The sequence below is a fragment of the Solea solea genome, chromosome 1, assembly GCF_958295425.1.
Source record: "Solea solea chromosome 1, fSolSol10.1, whole genome shotgun sequence".
Lineage (NCBI taxonomy): Eukaryota > Metazoa > Chordata > Actinopteri > Pleuronectiformes > Soleidae > Solea > Solea solea.
The window spans coordinates 6,896,940-6,914,014 of NC_081134.1; the positions used below are offsets into that span (position 1 = coordinate 6,896,940).

At 42.6% G+C, this 17,075-nt stretch overlaps 2 protein-coding genes and 1 pseudogene across 3 annotated transcripts in view; all 3 read right to left on the reverse strand.

Moving 5' to 3' along the window:
• Nucleotides 1-237: 237 nt before the first annotated feature.
• dab1b (DAB adaptor protein 1b) overlaps nucleotides 238-17,075 on the reverse strand; it is a 48,874-nt gene continuing 32,036 nt past the window's right edge. Inside the window, exons 6-15 of one of the 2 annotated variants that reach the window (XM_058630705.1) lie at nucleotides 15,766-15,885; nucleotides 15,455-15,493; nucleotides 13,492-13,557; nucleotides 12,230-12,289; nucleotides 6,094-6,141; nucleotides 5,581-5,689; nucleotides 4,026-4,673; nucleotides 2,609-2,727; nucleotides 2,099-2,203; nucleotides 238-1,788 (exon numbers count right to left, since the gene is read on the reverse strand). In XM_058630705.1, coding sequence (XP_058486688.1) covers nucleotides 2,114-2,203; nucleotides 2,609-2,727; nucleotides 4,026-4,673; nucleotides 5,581-5,689; nucleotides 6,094-6,141; nucleotides 12,230-12,289; nucleotides 13,492-13,557; nucleotides 15,455-15,493; nucleotides 15,766-15,885 — 1,299 coding nt within the window. In that variant the 3' untranslated portion in view covers nucleotides 238-1,788; nucleotides 2,099-2,113. The remainder of the gene's footprint in view (nucleotides 1,789-2,098; nucleotides 2,204-2,608; nucleotides 2,728-4,025; nucleotides 4,674-5,580; nucleotides 5,690-6,093; nucleotides 6,142-12,229; nucleotides 12,290-13,491; nucleotides 13,558-15,454; nucleotides 15,494-15,765; nucleotides 15,886-17,075) is intronic. The other variant, XM_058630713.1, reaches the window with a different exon arrangement.
• Nucleotides 7,140-7,619, reverse strand: LOC131460344 (pre-mRNA-splicing factor ATP-dependent RNA helicase DHX16-like). Its single transcript, XM_058630734.1, has one exon. The coding sequence runs from the start codon at nucleotides 7,617-7,619 to the stop codon at nucleotides 7,140-7,142; it is 480 nt and encodes a 159-aa protein (XP_058486717.1).
• LOC131460335 (pre-mRNA-splicing factor ATP-dependent RNA helicase DHX16-like) lies at nucleotides 8,799-9,706 on the reverse strand (annotated as a pseudogene).

The window sequence follows — 17,075 nt, forward strand, 5'->3', positions numbered from 1 at the left end:
AAACCATTTTATTTCTAACATAATCCAACTTCCAGTCACTATTACTTGGTGATTACTATCGAAGCAAGATGGTATACACATCATTTTAGCATTTCCACGTCATATTGTTTCTGTATTGAAATGTCACCACATATTCATACATATTCACACGACTCTACATAGGATTTCAGACATATTTGTGTGAGGAGAGCAGCCTCGGTTGTTTCTTTGTACAGTACAGAGACCAGAGCACCAAAGTGGGAATCACATGATATTTTATTCGTGACTGAACAGTGGGATGGGTACAGTGTATGGGGAAGTCATAGACATACAAAAGTCCCTTTTTGACAATTCATATTTCCATAAATAAAATTTACAAAATATTTTTGGACTATTTCTTATTTTTCTTACACGAGCTGGGGTGGGGTGGGGTGGGGGGGTACAGTTAGGCTACCATTTGTTATTGATAAGTCTAGCAGTTAATAGTGATATTTCTTTTGTTCATATTACATGTAAAGTCGCCCTGTATGTTTCACCATTGACAAACACGGACCTGGAAAGAAGAAACAGTGAGTGGGCAACAAAAAAACAAACCTAATAAGGCCATGAAATGTTATCTACTGTCTCTGCGGTGGTTGTTATTAACCCAAGTCGTAACAAAGTGGGTTCATTCTGCTGAATTTATTCGAGCGGAACAATGTGACTTTTAGTAAATGTAAGAATACCTCAAAACAAAAAATAGTCTGTGATGGTTCAAACCTCGTCATTTCTCGTGGTCATGATGAGTGATGCAGGTTGAGCAGGCTTTATTTTTGAATGACCATGTAACACATATTCACACTTCATAGCTCACAAACCAACTGGAAACAAGGACATTATATATATATATATATAAAAAAAGAAGCGAAAACAAATGTAAAAAGATGTTAAAATTAGAGGTGCTGGTTTAGGACATTGCTTGAGAGAAACACAGGTAGTTGGCATCGAAGAGCCAGAGAGTTATGTTATGGCACAGAGGCTCAGGTTCAGGGACTGGGAGGTTTCTTATTTACAAAATAGATGTTTGGCAAATTTGATTTTGACACGGATGCCTCCGAGTCACTCCGGTATCCTTAACGGCGCAAACGCCATCCACGATGAATTCACAGCTTTTAAAAAATAAGAAAAAGAAAATCCATATTTCTTGATCTGTACTGTAAGAGGAAGCTGCAGAGAGGAGGTTTCGCTCACAGCTGAATCCACGTTAAGTCTGTTCATGCAAATGGACGAGAGGCGGAGCAACACGATGAGGATATTTGGCAAATCCATCTGCTACGCACAGTCTCTGCTGGTGGCAGTCGACAAAACTGAAGGTCAACCACGTACAGTCGGAATGCTGCTCCTCTATATCGTTCCCAAAAAAACAATTTGCATCATCTGTGTGTGTGTGTGTGTGTGTGTGTGTGTGTCACCATAGCCTTTTAATGTATCCTCACAGATATAAATCCACCACAGGAGGACGCAGTCACCTCCTGTTGCAGGTTTTCGGTCAAAGATAAAAAGGTCACTTTCTGGTTGATACGGTTTTTGATTGGACAATCAAGCCAAAGTCTGGTTGTCATGCTGATGAGGAGTACAGTGCAGTGTGTGGCCTCTGGAGGAAAGCAAATCCTTGGATCACCAGCTTATTACAGACCTGCCAAAATATCCTTTAAAGGTTGGAAAAACAGAGCAAAGTCTGTGCAATCACAGCTGTGAGAGATGCCACTCATGTCTCTTTTTTTTTTTCTCTCTTTCAGCTTCTGCCTTGGCCTTGAAAGCTTCCATTCCCTGAGAAAATAAAAACAGTGCACTTACAAATCTGACCACTGAGGGGCGATAGTGTGCCTCACAGAGGGGTTATAACGTGAGAGGCGTTGAACTAAATCAGAACTAGTCTCCATTTGGCAGCAAAAAAAAAAAAAAATGAAGACACATGGAGGAGCTGAATAAATAAAAAATAAATAAAGTAGAGAAAGGTGCCAGGAAACAATGAGAGGGTGAGGGAGGGAGTTGGACACTGGAGATAAAAAGACATAAAATGCCACAATGTGAAGAGGGTCGTGCAAAATCAGACGAGAGGGAACTATGAAATGCTCACTCAGTTTGTTGTTCTCTAGCTGTCGTCCTGTAAACAGGCTGGATCCTGTGTAGGATCAGGAGCTTCACTGAGCACCGGAGACACCGACCTTCCATCAACAGAGCCCTAAACAAGACGACGACAAGAGAGAGAGAGCGAGCTATGAAATGTTTTATCTTTTCCCCAAATATCAACATGACACATTTTAGCTGAATACCAGCAACTATAATCACCTTGAAGAGACAATTTTACCTTATTATATATGATCTAATCAACACTTAAATCATATTTGACCTTTCACGCTTAATTGACTTGACATTTTCTGAAAAAAAAAAAAAAAAAAAAAAGCTGCTAAAATCAATCCTACTCAGTCATATTAATCACATGAAAATGTAATTAAAAGTGACAAATCTGAGAGCCAATCATCCATATGACAATAACAGATTATGGAGCTGTGTGTCAGCGACTGTCAGTCGTTAAGGCAAATCCATGAACGTGTGAGCGAGGGGTCGGCGGTCACCAAACGTGTACCTCCTTGGTGTTGCTGGGGTTGTCCTCTGGATCTGTAGGCGAGTGATCTGTGGGGGGGTCACTGGCCTGGGATGGCGGGCAGTCAGAAGAGCAGCTTTGCTGAGGAGCTGGAGTGGACGCTGTGAGGACAGTCGGTACATGCGTTATTGAAAAATAGTAGGATACATTAAGACTGTAGCATGTACTGCTCACCGTCTAACGCTAATCTGTCCCGTTATGTATTGTAGAGCATTGTGCTATTAACATGAAGACGTTCAATTTAGATTTCGACCTTTTATTGAACGTGACATTGTGTAAAGAAAAAAATCTCTGACAGAACCAGACTCAGAGATGCGCAGCCATCTGCCTCGACCGGTTGGGGTGAAAGGAAAAAAATGGGGGACAGAGGAGAGGTGGGGGTCAGAAAGGGGGGAGAGAAAGGACTATAGAGGACAGGCTAACTATCTATTATAGCTACAGGAGACAGAGGAGTACCTAGAACATGTGGCACACAACACAAGAGAGAGCAGGAGACAGAGAAACCATCGCTGCTAAGCAAAAAAACACTGTACGTGAATCTGTGAATATTCGTGAAAGATTAAGAGTTTAAGCAAAAGTAGCGGGTATTAAGTATTAACCAATTTTATTATGATGAAATATTTTATTTCTAATGCAATTTCCAGCCTGGTAATAACACTGGTAATGGTAGTGTGGTAATAGGGACACACTGTCAGAGTCATCGCATGTTATTTTCAAATTAAAGTCCATGTAATAGCTTGGTAATGAGAATTACTAAAGGTTACCATCAATGTTCCTTCACATGAAAATGTTTGTGACTCAACATATTAGAAAGCTGAAATCCATCCTTTGTTATTGTTAATAACAATCTGTTAGTTGGTGATTAGTCTAGAAATAAGATGGTATTATTACTCCATAATATTCCTTTTTTTCCAGACATCATTACATGCCTGGTGGAAAATATTAGGTGATCACAGATATTACACGAATCATCCTGTGCTGAATGTGTGCAATACAAACACTCAAAACCACAAATGTCAGAGAGGAGAGGACAGAGGATCACAAACATAATCAGGGAATCAGAAAGAAAGAAAGAACGTTACTTTATGAACTTGACTTTTCAATTTATTCCATTCATAAATGTTCATCACATGCAAACAAAATCATATAGGCCGTGACTGAACCAACAGAGCTGCAGCTTCATTTACTGTATTTTATTATTCATCTGCAGTCTTTTCCCCAAAGTTGCATTCAATTCCAGTTTTGTCTTACGACAAACAATAATCCGCCTCTTTTTAAAGCAATTATGTTACTGTTTGCTCTTTTCTGATCCCAAATTATGCTCCGAAAAACACTCTTCAAGCAAGTGGCAAAGACACTGGTGAGTAAATAGAGCGAGAATAAGTAAAAAGGAACTTACGAGATTCCGTGGACGGTGATGTGGATGTGCCTGGGCTCAAGGTCATCCTCGAGAGATCAAGGTCACTACAGCTCCCCTCTTCTTCCTGGGTTGTAGCAGATGAAGGTGACAGCAGCTGGCTGCAGGCCAGTGTGTCTGGTACACTCATGAGGCCTGGAGTCCCACACCTGCTCACCACTGCTGAGGTGATACCTGATCCCACACCTGCTGCTCCGGCTCCCGATGATGAGGGGCCCTCCCCCGCATCCGAGTCCATGCAGAGGCCCTCTTTAGCCAGGCTCAGCTGCTTCTGGAGCAGCGCGGGGTCGGCCGTGTGCTGGGGGCTGGTGATGGCCGAGGACGGTGCCGACAGGTCGCAGGCTTGGGGACACATGGTAGTAATAGGAACCAGGCCTTGGAGCATGGCAGCTGGGATGGCATGGCCCCCCACGCCAACAGTCTGGGCTGGCATATATGCCGCCATGGCCGCCCACTGTTGCTGAGTGGTGGGGAAAATGTTGGCCTGGCTCCAGATGAGCGGTTGACCACCAGGAAGGACCTGAGCCACCTGGAGGGGCCCCTGCACGGGGAAGGCCAGAGTCTGAGCCTGAGCAGGAAATGGCTGCTGTGCCCACTGGGCTGCCTGCACTGGACCCATTGTCATATAACCTGGAGGTTAAAACAAAGACATGGAAAGGAAATTGTTGATAAGGGCAACTAAGTAAGGAAGGACAATTATTATTATTTAGAAGTAGGAGGAGCAAAAGTATGTCACTACATAAGTATAAAAAGGCACCAAATTGATGAACAAAAAAAAAGAGCAGCACTAGTAGCTGCTGGCTTTTAATTGCCGCTTCTATTCCATCTATTATTGTAATAACATTTGCATCTTGCACCAAGTCGAGGAACATTATGGTTTGCTTAACTATCCACACATACATCTTCTTATTCATTGTTCCGACTTTCCTTTTTTTCCCAGTGCAGTGAAATGTGGAATCAGGAGGGACATTTGAGTCACGTCAACATCATCCTTTATTCACTGAATCTGTTTCCAGTGCACTCGATATTGTTTCCTTTTTTTATCTCTACATCAACTTGTCCACCTCCATCGACCGTAAAACTTAAAAATACAGTTTCGTTTTCTTAGACTCCACTTGTAAATATGGTGTGTGTGTGTGTGTGTATGTGAGCTATTGTGGGCCCTCTCACTTACTTAAACCGCACTGCTGGTACTGAATAATGCAGCCAATTAACTACAAATGCAATGCATACACTTCATTTTAGCCGAACGGCAACTCCCAAAGCTTATCATACATTTTGGTTTTTACACTGTTTTTCTGCACATTGATTCCACCGCTTCTACTTCCAAACCTGCTACAAAAGAACGGCAAAATGGAAACAGAACAAAACCAAGACAGGGCATCTACACACAGACTACGAAACCGTCTTTTGTATTATTAAATTAACAGGGACTCCTTCCTTCTCGGAGTGTTTCAAGACAACACCCGAGGAGCATGGCAGTAATTTGCAGCACTCCTTGAGCCGTCACACCATGAGTGTCAGTCTGGGTACATACCTGATGGCACGGAGGTGGGACTGAACGGCGCGTACAACTCAGCTGGAGTGTGTTGTTGCTGGCGACTGCTCCTGCTTGGATCCAGTGTGTTGGCAGGAGACGGAGGCATCTAGGAGGCGAAGCACACACACACACTAAGGTCACCACTATCAAAGTCAGTGAAAAGTTACAGTGCTGCACATGTAACTAAGCAGTTAAACAAAACTAAATGGTTGTAAAACCTTTGGTGAGACGTACGTTAAAGCATTAAGTTCATGTAGCTTGTTAACCACAGCAGACATTTTGAAACATCACAACAGCAAAATCACAATTAAATCTAATTAATGGTGTTCCATTTAAGTTCACCGTCACACTGTCCTGACTGACATGAACTGAGCCGACATTTCAAAATGGCTGCTGTGCTGACACATTAGAATAAAATAAAATAAATAAAATAAAATCACAGAATAAAATGTGACCACACTATCTCCATCTCGTGTCAACTTTGCAAACTTGAAACGGGGCGGCACTCACCGAGGGAGGAGTGGACATGTCGCCAAAAAGATCAAAGTGGTTGATATTCTGCGAGTTAGATGAAGGGATGAGAGAGAGAGAGAGAAAGAAAGAAAGAAAGAAAGAAAGAGAGAGAGAGAGGGGGAGAGTCTAGTGATACATCAGCACAATGAGATTTGCACAGTTATAAAAACCTTGTATTCATCTACAAATAGTGTACGGTGGTTGCAAGGGTGGGGAGTGAAATATAATCACAAAAGCAGTCTGTGCTGTGGATGGCAAGAAACAACTATCCTTTGTTGCATTATTAGAAAATTGATCTAAAATGAATCTTTCATGGTTTGCTATGATTGAGTGGGTAAAAAGGCTATTCAGGCCCATAAAGCAGACTCTGATTAGATATTCTTATGTCTGCCAATCAAGAGAGGCACCCTTGAGAGCCCGGGCTGCTTTATCATTCTGGTTCTAGTCTGTGAGCAGATTCATATAAAGAGGCGTGTGTTTATTTCATCAGATGCATGAAAGAAGAAGCTACTGGAACCACCCAACCGAGACAATGAGGCCACCTCAACCTATAGGCAGACGTGACCCCTGCTCTGGTCCCCTCTGTGATCCATTCACGCTACTTCAAGGAGAGGGGATGCAGCTATGAAAGAGACTATGGGATGGCTAAGTTGCATGAAATGTCTCTGGGGGCCATGCACAAGCAGACAATGGATCACAGTAAAAGCACAGAAGCAGACGGAACACACAGGATTTGCATGCTACAAATAAACATACACAAGCGCATCATAGTCAATGTCCAGATTTTTACTGACTGATCCTTTCAACCCAATAATCCCTTCTGGAAGAAGCAACCAGAACAAGTACGACGGGTACAACTTGAGTGTCTTTCTGAAGATTTACTTCTCACACAGATAGTGCTAGTTAGATAGCAGTTAGACAGTTTTTTTTTTTTTTAAAGTGCAAAAAAGGTTTTATACAGTTTTATCGTAAGTGATGCCAAAAGGCAACAGTGTACACTAACAACAAATAGTGAGTAGCCACAGCTTATGTGGGTAGTCCTCTCACCAGCCCAGCTCCTCTTTGGTTTTACCCTGCTTGCGCGGCATCGTCTTGCTGCTGCTGTCTTCAATCTCCTCGCTTTTGTAGCAGTGAGGAGCCACTTCAAGCAACCAGCCACTCTCTATCTCAATCACCTGTCTCATGAACTCTTTGGTGGTGAAGACCAGCTCGTGGTAGATGAGCCAGCGAGGGTGCTCCTTAAACAGAGAGCTGCTGGGGTGAATGTAGACAGTTCGCTGACGCTTCACTGTCTTGTAGTCGCCTTTGCTGAGTCGTGCTGTGTGATAGAAATATCCTGCTGTCACCGCCTTGCGAATAGGCACACTGTCTCCCTGGGAGCTGACCACCTCCACCTCAATACGGTTCATCAGGCCCTCGAGCTGGTCCCGGACATCCCATGCCCTTTTCATGGAGCGAAACTGGATGAAGTTTTCGTAGCACCACTGAGAATAGAAGTTGCTCTCCACCCACAGTGTAGACATTGAGCAGCATCAGGTGGTCTCCCCCTGGCACCACAAAGCTCTTCCTGGCATTGTCGGCATGTACAACCTTGTCTTTGGGTCGGTAGAAAATAGCTTTGTTCACAGACAGCATGGCTGCTATTGTCAACACCTCCTCTGAGCATTTGTACTGCTCAGAGGCCAGTATCATCTTGCTCAGCATGGGGTCCACAGGAACTCAGCCATCCTTCGACCAAGCTTGGTGAGCTCCCCCAGGTGATTGAGGGCTCCCAAGCCGTAAAGCTGCTCCAGTGCCAACACCAGTGTTTCATGAAGTGGAGGGTCCATGAAGTCAAAGTGGATGAGGTCATTGATGCCAAGACTCTTCAGCAGCAGGACAACATTTCCGAGGTTGGTCCTCTGAATCTCAGGTTTCCATTTCATGTTTAAAGGACCAGGCGGTGTAAAGCCTGAAACATTTCCCAGCAGCCACCCTGCCTGCACGCCCTGCTCTCTTTTCTGCTTGCAGAACCCTGGATCAATGACACAGATAATCCCATCTATGGTCAGTGAGGTTTCTGCTATGTTGGTAGCCACCACCACTTTATGGGCCCCACGAGGAGTGGGTTCAAATATCTTTGTCTGCATTTCTGACGGAAGGTTGGCATATATAGGAAGAATCAGCAGCTCAGTGATCTTCGATCCTAGTCACCAGCATCTTTCCTGCAGCAACTAACAACATGCTTCGATCTCCTCCTGTCCAGTGAGAAAGACCAGAATGTCTCCAGGAACCTGGGTGACGTGGATCTGTAGAACTGATCCACGTGCTGGTGGCACTGGCCACCAGCACCTTCAAGTCTGGTCTGAACCTGGCAATGTCCTTTATCAAACCAAACAGGATGTCTGTGTGAAGCATTCGCTCATGGGCCTCATCGATGATGACCACACTGTAGCTGGCGGTGGTACTGTGGGATCTGGGATCTGGGTGGTTTTTCCAGAGCCTGTGTTCCCTTCAATGATCAGGATCTGGTGCTGGTGAATAGCAGCAAGCAGGTCTTCTCTGTAAGGAAATATGGGAAGGCTGCGCCTGACCCCCTGCAGGGACTGTTTCCGCAGCTCCATCTAAGACAGAACCGGTTCCTCATGATATTTTTTTGTCCTTGTTCCCTTCATAGTGATGGCAGTGCTGACAAAGCTGATCATCAGATCCTCCTCCAGCTGTTATTTCTTCTGCTCCCGCCTCATCCTTTGCTCTCGTTCTTTCTTTGCCCCAAAGTTGAGGGAGGCCCTCTTCAGCCTGTCTTCCTCCCAATGACCTTGTTCTCCTCCTAACTCCATGGGAATTTCCTCCAGCTCCAGGTCTCTCTGGGGCACCTCCTCTCTTCTCCTCTGGCATGTAGTATCTGTTCTTCCTCTCCTCCTGTCCCTTGGCTCCAGCCTTCTTGTAATCTTTAGCCAGGTCTCGAAGGGTGCGTTTGTAATCCAAGTCTCTTTTCTCCATCTCAGTCCGCTTGTCTGTAGTGAAGAGGTGCTCCTCCATTTTATTCTGATCTTCCTCAGCCATCTTCAGCCTCTTCTGAGCCTCCTCTAAGTCTTTTTGTCAGTCCTCTCTGCTATGTTGCGTGTCTTTTCTTTGTATTTCTGTCTCACTCGCTCAGCAAAAGCATCTCTTTCTTCGATGTCCTGCAATCACTCATGCTCTTCCTTCTCGCATTCTTCCTCTTTCCTCATGGACTGGGATGAACTGCCTCTTTTAGGTACTTCATCCTTAAGAGACGACTCACTGTCTCCTCTGTCCTTACTTCTCCTTTTCCCTTTCCGTTTGTCCTGCACAGCGTCCCCATCACTGTCGCTGTCTTCCAGTAACGTGTATGTCCAATTCTTCCTCTCCATTTCAATGGCTTCACGTTCAATCGCTGGGGATGCCTTCTCAACAACCGGCTTGCCCGGAATCTTGTCAAAAAGCTGTGGTCAACATCAATTACGCCTGTCTGCTCAAGGTGAGTCACAAAATATGGAGCTGTCTGTGCTTTCCGTGCAGTGCCAATCATGAACTGAGACACATATCTGTCACTCAAGCCCAAGATGTCATGGAGATGGTCGTTCACCCACTGCTCTAGATTAGCCATGGTGCCTCGAGTTGTGGCTAGAATAACATCCAAATCAGTCGACAGTTTACTTTTAGCTGCTAACTTTAGCTTGTGGACTGTTTTTAGGTGTCTCTGTAAAACGTCTTCCAATTCCCTCCACTTATGTTGTTGTTGTTGTTATGGTTGTTAAACTAATTCAGCTACAGCTATAAACGAACAGGTGCTTTACAATTACCTGCTCCTGTTAAGTCGTACAGGTTCTAATGGTAGTTCGTTTTACAAAGACACATATGAAGGTTAATATTTAACGAACTTTGAAGGCAACAGTGCTTTGATATCAACTATAACAATAAATAGATAAATAGAATGATAGTTTTGCCTGCTGGAAAGTTCTACAGGCAACGTAGGAAAGATGGGGGGAGGGGGGAAATCACAGCAAACAGGGGGGACATAAAGGATCCCACAGTTTCATCCATCGAGGGGGCACCAGATGAGTCGGAATTTGGAAAAAGGTAACCCCCCCCACGCAGGCAGTGACACACATCGAGGGAGTTCGAGGCGCTCAAAAAAAGCTCCAACTGAATGAACAGACAAGCAGTAACACTTGGGAGATATGGAAGCGCTGCTACTTATACTGGCATGGGCTGTTTGGGTGAGATAGCGAGGGGGCCAGGACAGTTTATCTGCTTGATATGCTGAGCAACAAACACACTGACAGTGCAGATATGTACTTTGCTAGGGCTGTTTTCAAAAGTTGCATGGAAAAACCATCCGGGTGAATAGCTGCCAAAATAGGCTTGAATAAATGTTTTTCATAAGCGATTTGAGAGATGTACTAGTGAGTTAACGACATGATGGTTAAGAACTCATAAAACCCACCAAAGCGAGATGAGATATATCCACAGTTCGATGACAGAGGGAAATTAAAATAAAAATAATAATAAATAATAATGCGCTTGTGTTGTTTGCTGATCAAACCAAATCACACCAAAAGAAAAATGCTACTCATAAAGTTACAGCTTAACACAGAGGCCGTTTCTCAATATCCATACTGGTGCGTACTTGCGTACTCCTGTACTTGTGAAAACGTCATCAGCCTCGGTCCAAGTTCTGTTCCAATTCTCAAGTAAGCGAACAGCGAGGACGGTTCTCAAACCCAGAAGTGTTCTCGCTCCACCCATTTTTACCAAGTATGCATCGGAGGTGACTTAAGCGTACTTGGGATGGCCATGTATCCCAGAATACATTTCGGCGGAACATAGCAGCAGATAATAGAAATATAAATCTGAAATAAATATTTTTCTGTGTCCCGGAATGCAGTTTTAAGATGATTTGAGGCGAGAAATTAGTCATTTAGAATTCAAACATGTGGTTTGTGTATTAAGATATGACGTATTTATAGTTTGGCAGCAACGTTTGTCGGAGGTGATCAGCTCCGCCTCTGCGGAAGCTCATCGCTCACAGTGCCCGGCGCAGAGCAGCGTTACTTCGGCCTGTCCTGATGAAATGATCCGCTGGTGCGATCAATAGATTTGTTGTTGTGTTATTTTGTTTTAAATGTAAACGTTTTGAACTGATAATTTGATATGTATATATGTATATATATATTTAATATATATATATACATATATACATATATTATATATATATACACATATATACTGCTCTACAATGCTGTAATATATCTATTTTCCACATTGTATTGTATATTTTAATAGAAATAAATAAATAAATGAAGTTAAATATTTATAATGTGAAAATACAATATATATGCATTTATTAAAAGTATTTCATATGTTCATTTATCAACACTGTAGGTGGCGGTAATGAGGCTTAAGCACTCGGTGCCACCCGCCATTCAGACAGTAGAACAAGGAAGTACGCTGCTGTTCCAATTGAAGAATCATACTTGTGTACTCCCGTTCTTGGCAAGTATATACTCCCGGCGTACTTCTCAAGTACATACTTCTGTACGCATATAGTACGCATCAGTACATACTTGCATACTTGTGAATTGAGAAAGGGCCAGAGTGTTTGGTGGCCTTGGTTTTATGTAGCCATGACTTCACTCCATGCAGCTCAACCCCAACACCCACCTCACCTACAAACCTCTCATCCTTATCCTCAGTGGAAGACAGAGCAGCCTCCCTTTTAATTAGTCAAACGGGACCAGCAAACAAACTCGACCATCTGGATACGACATGCATCCGACACTGTGCAGGATTGGATTTAGGATATGAAGCCCGCCTCTCTAATGTTCTGTGAAATTGCCGCCACGTCTGATCTTGGTCACACAATCGGTTAGTCTTATCTCTTTGAGCAGGCTTTGCATGACCAATTTAGCTTTGTTTCGTCATCACCATCATCATCACAGACTTGTCCTTGGCATTGGAATGTTTTAGAGTCTGTTGGTGGTAACGTTTCACCATTGAATTGAGAGGATTACAAATGGACGGTGTCAAAAGGGGCTTCAGGCACTTACTTCAGGAGGATCTTAAAGAGAGGTTTGCAAGTGGAAGAGTAAAGAAACAAGTAACAGAAAATAAAAATAAAAACACCTACAGTCATGAAATGGCGTTTTGGGACATCATAGATCCCTTCCTTCTGCTGACTGGTTGGGACCTGCATTAGATTGGAGGTCGATTCAAATATAAGTAACAGAGCAACACAATTTCTCTTAGTTTTTCTTTTTTTTCTTTTCATTGGCAGGATATTTAACAGGAACTGGAAAACATGTCCATTGGAATATAAAAAGCATCAATTTAGATTGAGTCCATTTGTTTTGATAAAGTTATTTTATCGTTCAATGCGGTGGGGTTACGCAAATTTGTATAGCTGTGCTGTTAAAATCAATCCCACATGGATTGCAAACAATTTACTTCTGCGAGAATTAAATAAGCCTTTTGTTGTTCTACAAAAGTATGTCTCTGTTTATTTGACAGAAGGGGCTTCAGCTCTGGCCGTCTTTGTATTTTCTTTTGCCCACATTTATCCAAACTATCTGTTGCTATTAACCTTGCTGGTCGCCTTTCCTACGTCTCCCCTGACTGGTTAGCTTTTTAGTTACGTTTTGCCCAAGTCTATTGATCTTGTTTCATTCTGAGATCAAATGGCATGGCAAAGTGATTAATCTCCCTCACAGAAGCAGTAGGCAGAGGAGCGGGAGCGGGGGAGGGAGGATTAAATCATATGACAGATCACCTGAGACCAAGCTGCTCCTTTAAATTGCCTAAATTGAAAAGGTCAAAGTTTTGAATACATAAAAGGTGCCTGGTGTACAGTAACCAGACCCAGACTTTGCCTCTGCTACAGCCTTTTCAGATTCTACATAAGCCTGCCATTGAAACATTAAGGCTCCTTTCTAATTTAAGATTTTTAAGATTTTCATGAACTATTATTCAGCGACTGCAAAGCAATAACCATTAAATGTGTATAATTCAGCAACAACATAACGTTTTTCAGTGCTGGATTCAAATTGCCTTTAAATGCAAGATTGATCCACAGGCAATAACTGCATCTAATCCAATGATGGTTATCGTTAAACTGACATTAGCCTCTTGGGTACGACTTCACTTTTTTCAACCCCACACCAGAGCTGAAGCTACTGCTGCACATCAAAAGTGGAAAAAATAAATTGCCTTTTTTCCACTAATGAATCTCGAGGAGATCGCTACAAACAAACGAGAAACATGAGTTTGATCTGCTTCCATCAGATCTACACTTTGTAACCTTTAAAGTGTGCTGTGAAGTTGTTTGTAATATTATCATCTATGACAGGGTATCAAGAGGGAGGAACAAAAGGGGGGCAATGCTTGTCTTTGTACCTGATAAACGCTCTCCTCTGACTGGGGGCCACGGAGGGGTTCGTGTCCGGCCTCAAACACTATGTACTACAGAACAGAAGTAGTGGGCAAGGTGAAGAGGTGCAGAGAATAATGAGATGAACAGGAGGAGGGAGAGGACGAGGAGTTGGCGTATAAAAGGCGTGTGAAAAGAGATACAACAAGGGAGTGACGCATGATGAGAACGTATGAGAGCACAGGGGAGTGAGGGCGGCGTCAAACGAGGGAATTAAATGAGATCAGGAATACAAAGGGTGCGTGGAAGAGGAATGGGTTGATGGAGAGAACAAGAAAAAGAGTGAGGTGGGAAGAGGAAAGAGCACAAGTATAATAGGTCAGGCAGTCTTTCAAAGGCAATATGGAGGTCTTGGCTAGAGGTTTCCCTCCAACATCAACCACGTGATGCTCCATCTCTTTGAGAGAAAATAGACCCAGAGGTTATCGGCGTGAGATCCATGACTGAAAGTACTCAAATCTGTCATTACTTCCTCTTGGGTTGATACTGTATCAATAAATGTCTACAAATTAAAGGAACTGTTAGGCATTTTGGGACATATATGCTTATTAATGGTCTGCCTGAGAGTCAAAGAAGAGGATTGTATACCTTTCTTACTAACAGCTGGCTAGCTTAGCATTAGCATAAAGACATGGCGTGAGGAAATAGCAAAACTAGGATCCTTAATAAATGATTTTTTTTTTTGGAAACAAAAACCAAACAGAATTCTGAGAAAAAGTCTGAATTCTGACTTTAATCTCACGAGTCACGAGAGACACTGTTCCCACCCGAGAATCATGCACATAATTCGAAACGAAACAACTTCTAATCTTCAGTTTTTATGAAAACAAGCGAGATTTAGTGTAATAGTTGGTGATCATGTGGATTTTGACACCTGTGATCAGAGTCGGGCTAAATGTTTCCTGCTACTTATGCTAAGCTAAGCTAAATGGCTTCTTGATCCACCTCCAATTTAAAGAGACAACAGAGAATGTTCCTGGGCTAAAGTTTTGTGCTTGGTCACCGTCGCTGGAAAGAACACATGCTTCTTTTTGTTCGACCTGCATGAAAATAAATGGGCTAACAAGTGAATATTGTTTTTATTGTACAAAAATTCGAAACTCTAAAGTCTCTCCAGACATTTTCCAGAACTTCTCGTGTCAGTTCTCTAGGCAGTTTTTCAGATTCAGTCTCAGTCAGCCCAATAATGATTCATCATGAGTGTAAGGTCGAACGTCTGCTTGTACGGCAAACTGTCCAGCCTTGAATTTCCTATAGATTTTCTCAACACTTTACCGAGCTCCTAAAACCAATCCTCTTGTCCAACTCTCAGAAAGACAACGTACCAAACAAGTCAAATCAATGATTTTAGAACTGTGGCCTCAGTCTGGAGTTTTGTCAACCAACATCAACGTAAAAACTGAAAACTGCAATATGGGATGACTTTATGTAAAACACACTTCAAGCTACGGCAAAGAACAGAGGTGACCTGAGAGGTGGTTGGATGTACTGCTGAACATAGCATTCAGAGTAAGAGTTAGTGTTGTCTGTATTCAGTGTGAGCAAACACAAAAAAAAAAAATCATGTTCAGCCAGTAAAGAGAGAGGGATAACAACCAGTCCAGGATGGGGGCATATATTTGGAAGAAATCAGAACACTGACACAGATCAACTTAAAAAAAAAAATGGTTTTACAACACTGCACTGGCAAATGGGAGTTGGATGGTTGAACAAAACTGTCCACTAAGATGATCTAATGTGTATTACTGGAATGGTGGAGTATCATGAGTCATTAATTCAAGCAGATCAGTGACTGGAGAAGATAATTTGAATTGAGGATTATTTGCTTATTCTTTATCCGGAGCTTTAAGAGTGGAAAACAGCACCAGTGAAGCTGGAGGAGCATCGATGTCACAGCACTGACGTGTTCCTGCTCGGTGTGAGACCTACCTGGTAAACGGGATCATCCACTTCATCCTCCAGGATGGTCTGTGCGAGTTTGGGACAGAAGGCAGACAATGACACATTTTGTTTTTCATTAGATGTTCACAGACTCATTAGGGCATTCACGCTTAAACTCGGAAGCAGTCATTTGCTGTGTTACAAACAGATGCAGCGCACTTCAGGGGAAGCTTGAAAGTGTTTAGTGTTATTTCTGTCGTGTGAACGCATTGCTGACTGACTCCTAATGTGTGATCTCGCCTCCAAATGGGAAACAAGATCACGAAGAAAAACAAAAAGGGGACTCAGGAGTGTCCTACCTGGTAAACCGCCTGCTCACACTGTTTGTCCTTCTGAGCCTTCTTTTCCAGTTCCTCCCGCTGTTTGATGTCATAGATGAGAGTGAAAAGGTCGCGCAGGTCAATGATGAGAGGCTCCGCCTGGATGGGAAAAGTGGATTAATAGAAAGAAGATAATAGAAAAAAAAAGCATACACCTCCATGTAAAATAACCTTTAGAAAGAATTCTGTGATTGGGGGTATTATCTACGATGGAGTATTAGGGACAAACTGAAGAAAGACATGTTCAGTCTTTTGAAAATAAAGGTGCAATATTATGAGAATAAAGTCGTGTAATTATTATCCAAGCAAAATCTCACATGATCAGCTGCAACCAATTTTGTGAAGTTATGTTTTGGTTTGGGCTTCACAAACCAGGGAAGCAGGAACTGGCTCGTGGTGTTCACTGCAAGGAGAGCGCTGGGCTGGTTAAATCTGTACTTTTTTGGTCTTTTTTAATATTACGACTTTATTCTCAAAATATAATCATTTTCCCCCTTCCTAATACTCCGTCGTAATTACACACATTTATGGCAGTTATGTTGAATTATTTATTTTTAATCAATGAATGAATCAATCAGGCTTCATCTACAGTACTAATCTTACAGACTGACTGTGTGTATGTTGTGTGACAAATTGTTTGTGGCCTTAATGTGTTATGTATTTATTTCATGTATTTCACATGATTCTTTTTATGTTTATTTTCACGATTATAGTCAGTCAACTCACTTGGAATTGATAATGTCAATGCAGACTATGTGATGTCTGCGTCTGATCCAGTCACTCGCCTAGTGTCCAAAAACTAGTTAAGCAGTGGTGACAGGCAGCAGGTTAATGTTTGATTCTTAGATTGCAAAACTAAAATGGTGCTCCAAAAACAAAAGAGCAACCTCCTGCATCAAAGTCATTTAGAAATAAAGCAACTGACAATTTATGTACACGAAACTACACAGAGGTTAAAGGATACAGCACGCAGAGTAGAATATGCGACACCACGGCAATTTATCGTATTATTTTCCCCTTATTATTTCATAGCTTCACACACACACTCTTCATTAAATTGGAGGATTTGAGTCACTTGAGACGATTACAGAACAATGTTTAAAGCAGCGTTGGGCAAATAAATTAAAGACTCATTTTTCCAGTCATATATTTTGCCATGGGCCACACGGTTGGTGTAGGGTTTTCTCCGGGTTCTCCGGTTTTCTTCCCACAGTCCAAAAACATGCAATATGGGGGTTAGGTAAATAGGACACTCTAAATTGAGCGTAGGTGTGAGAGTGGATGGTTGT

Excerpts from the sequence above, each read along its gene's own strand:
- LOC131460344 (XM_058630734.1), bottom strand. The coding sequence starts at position 7,619 with ATGTCTACACTGTGGGTGGAGAGCAACTTCTATTCTCAGTGGTGCTAC.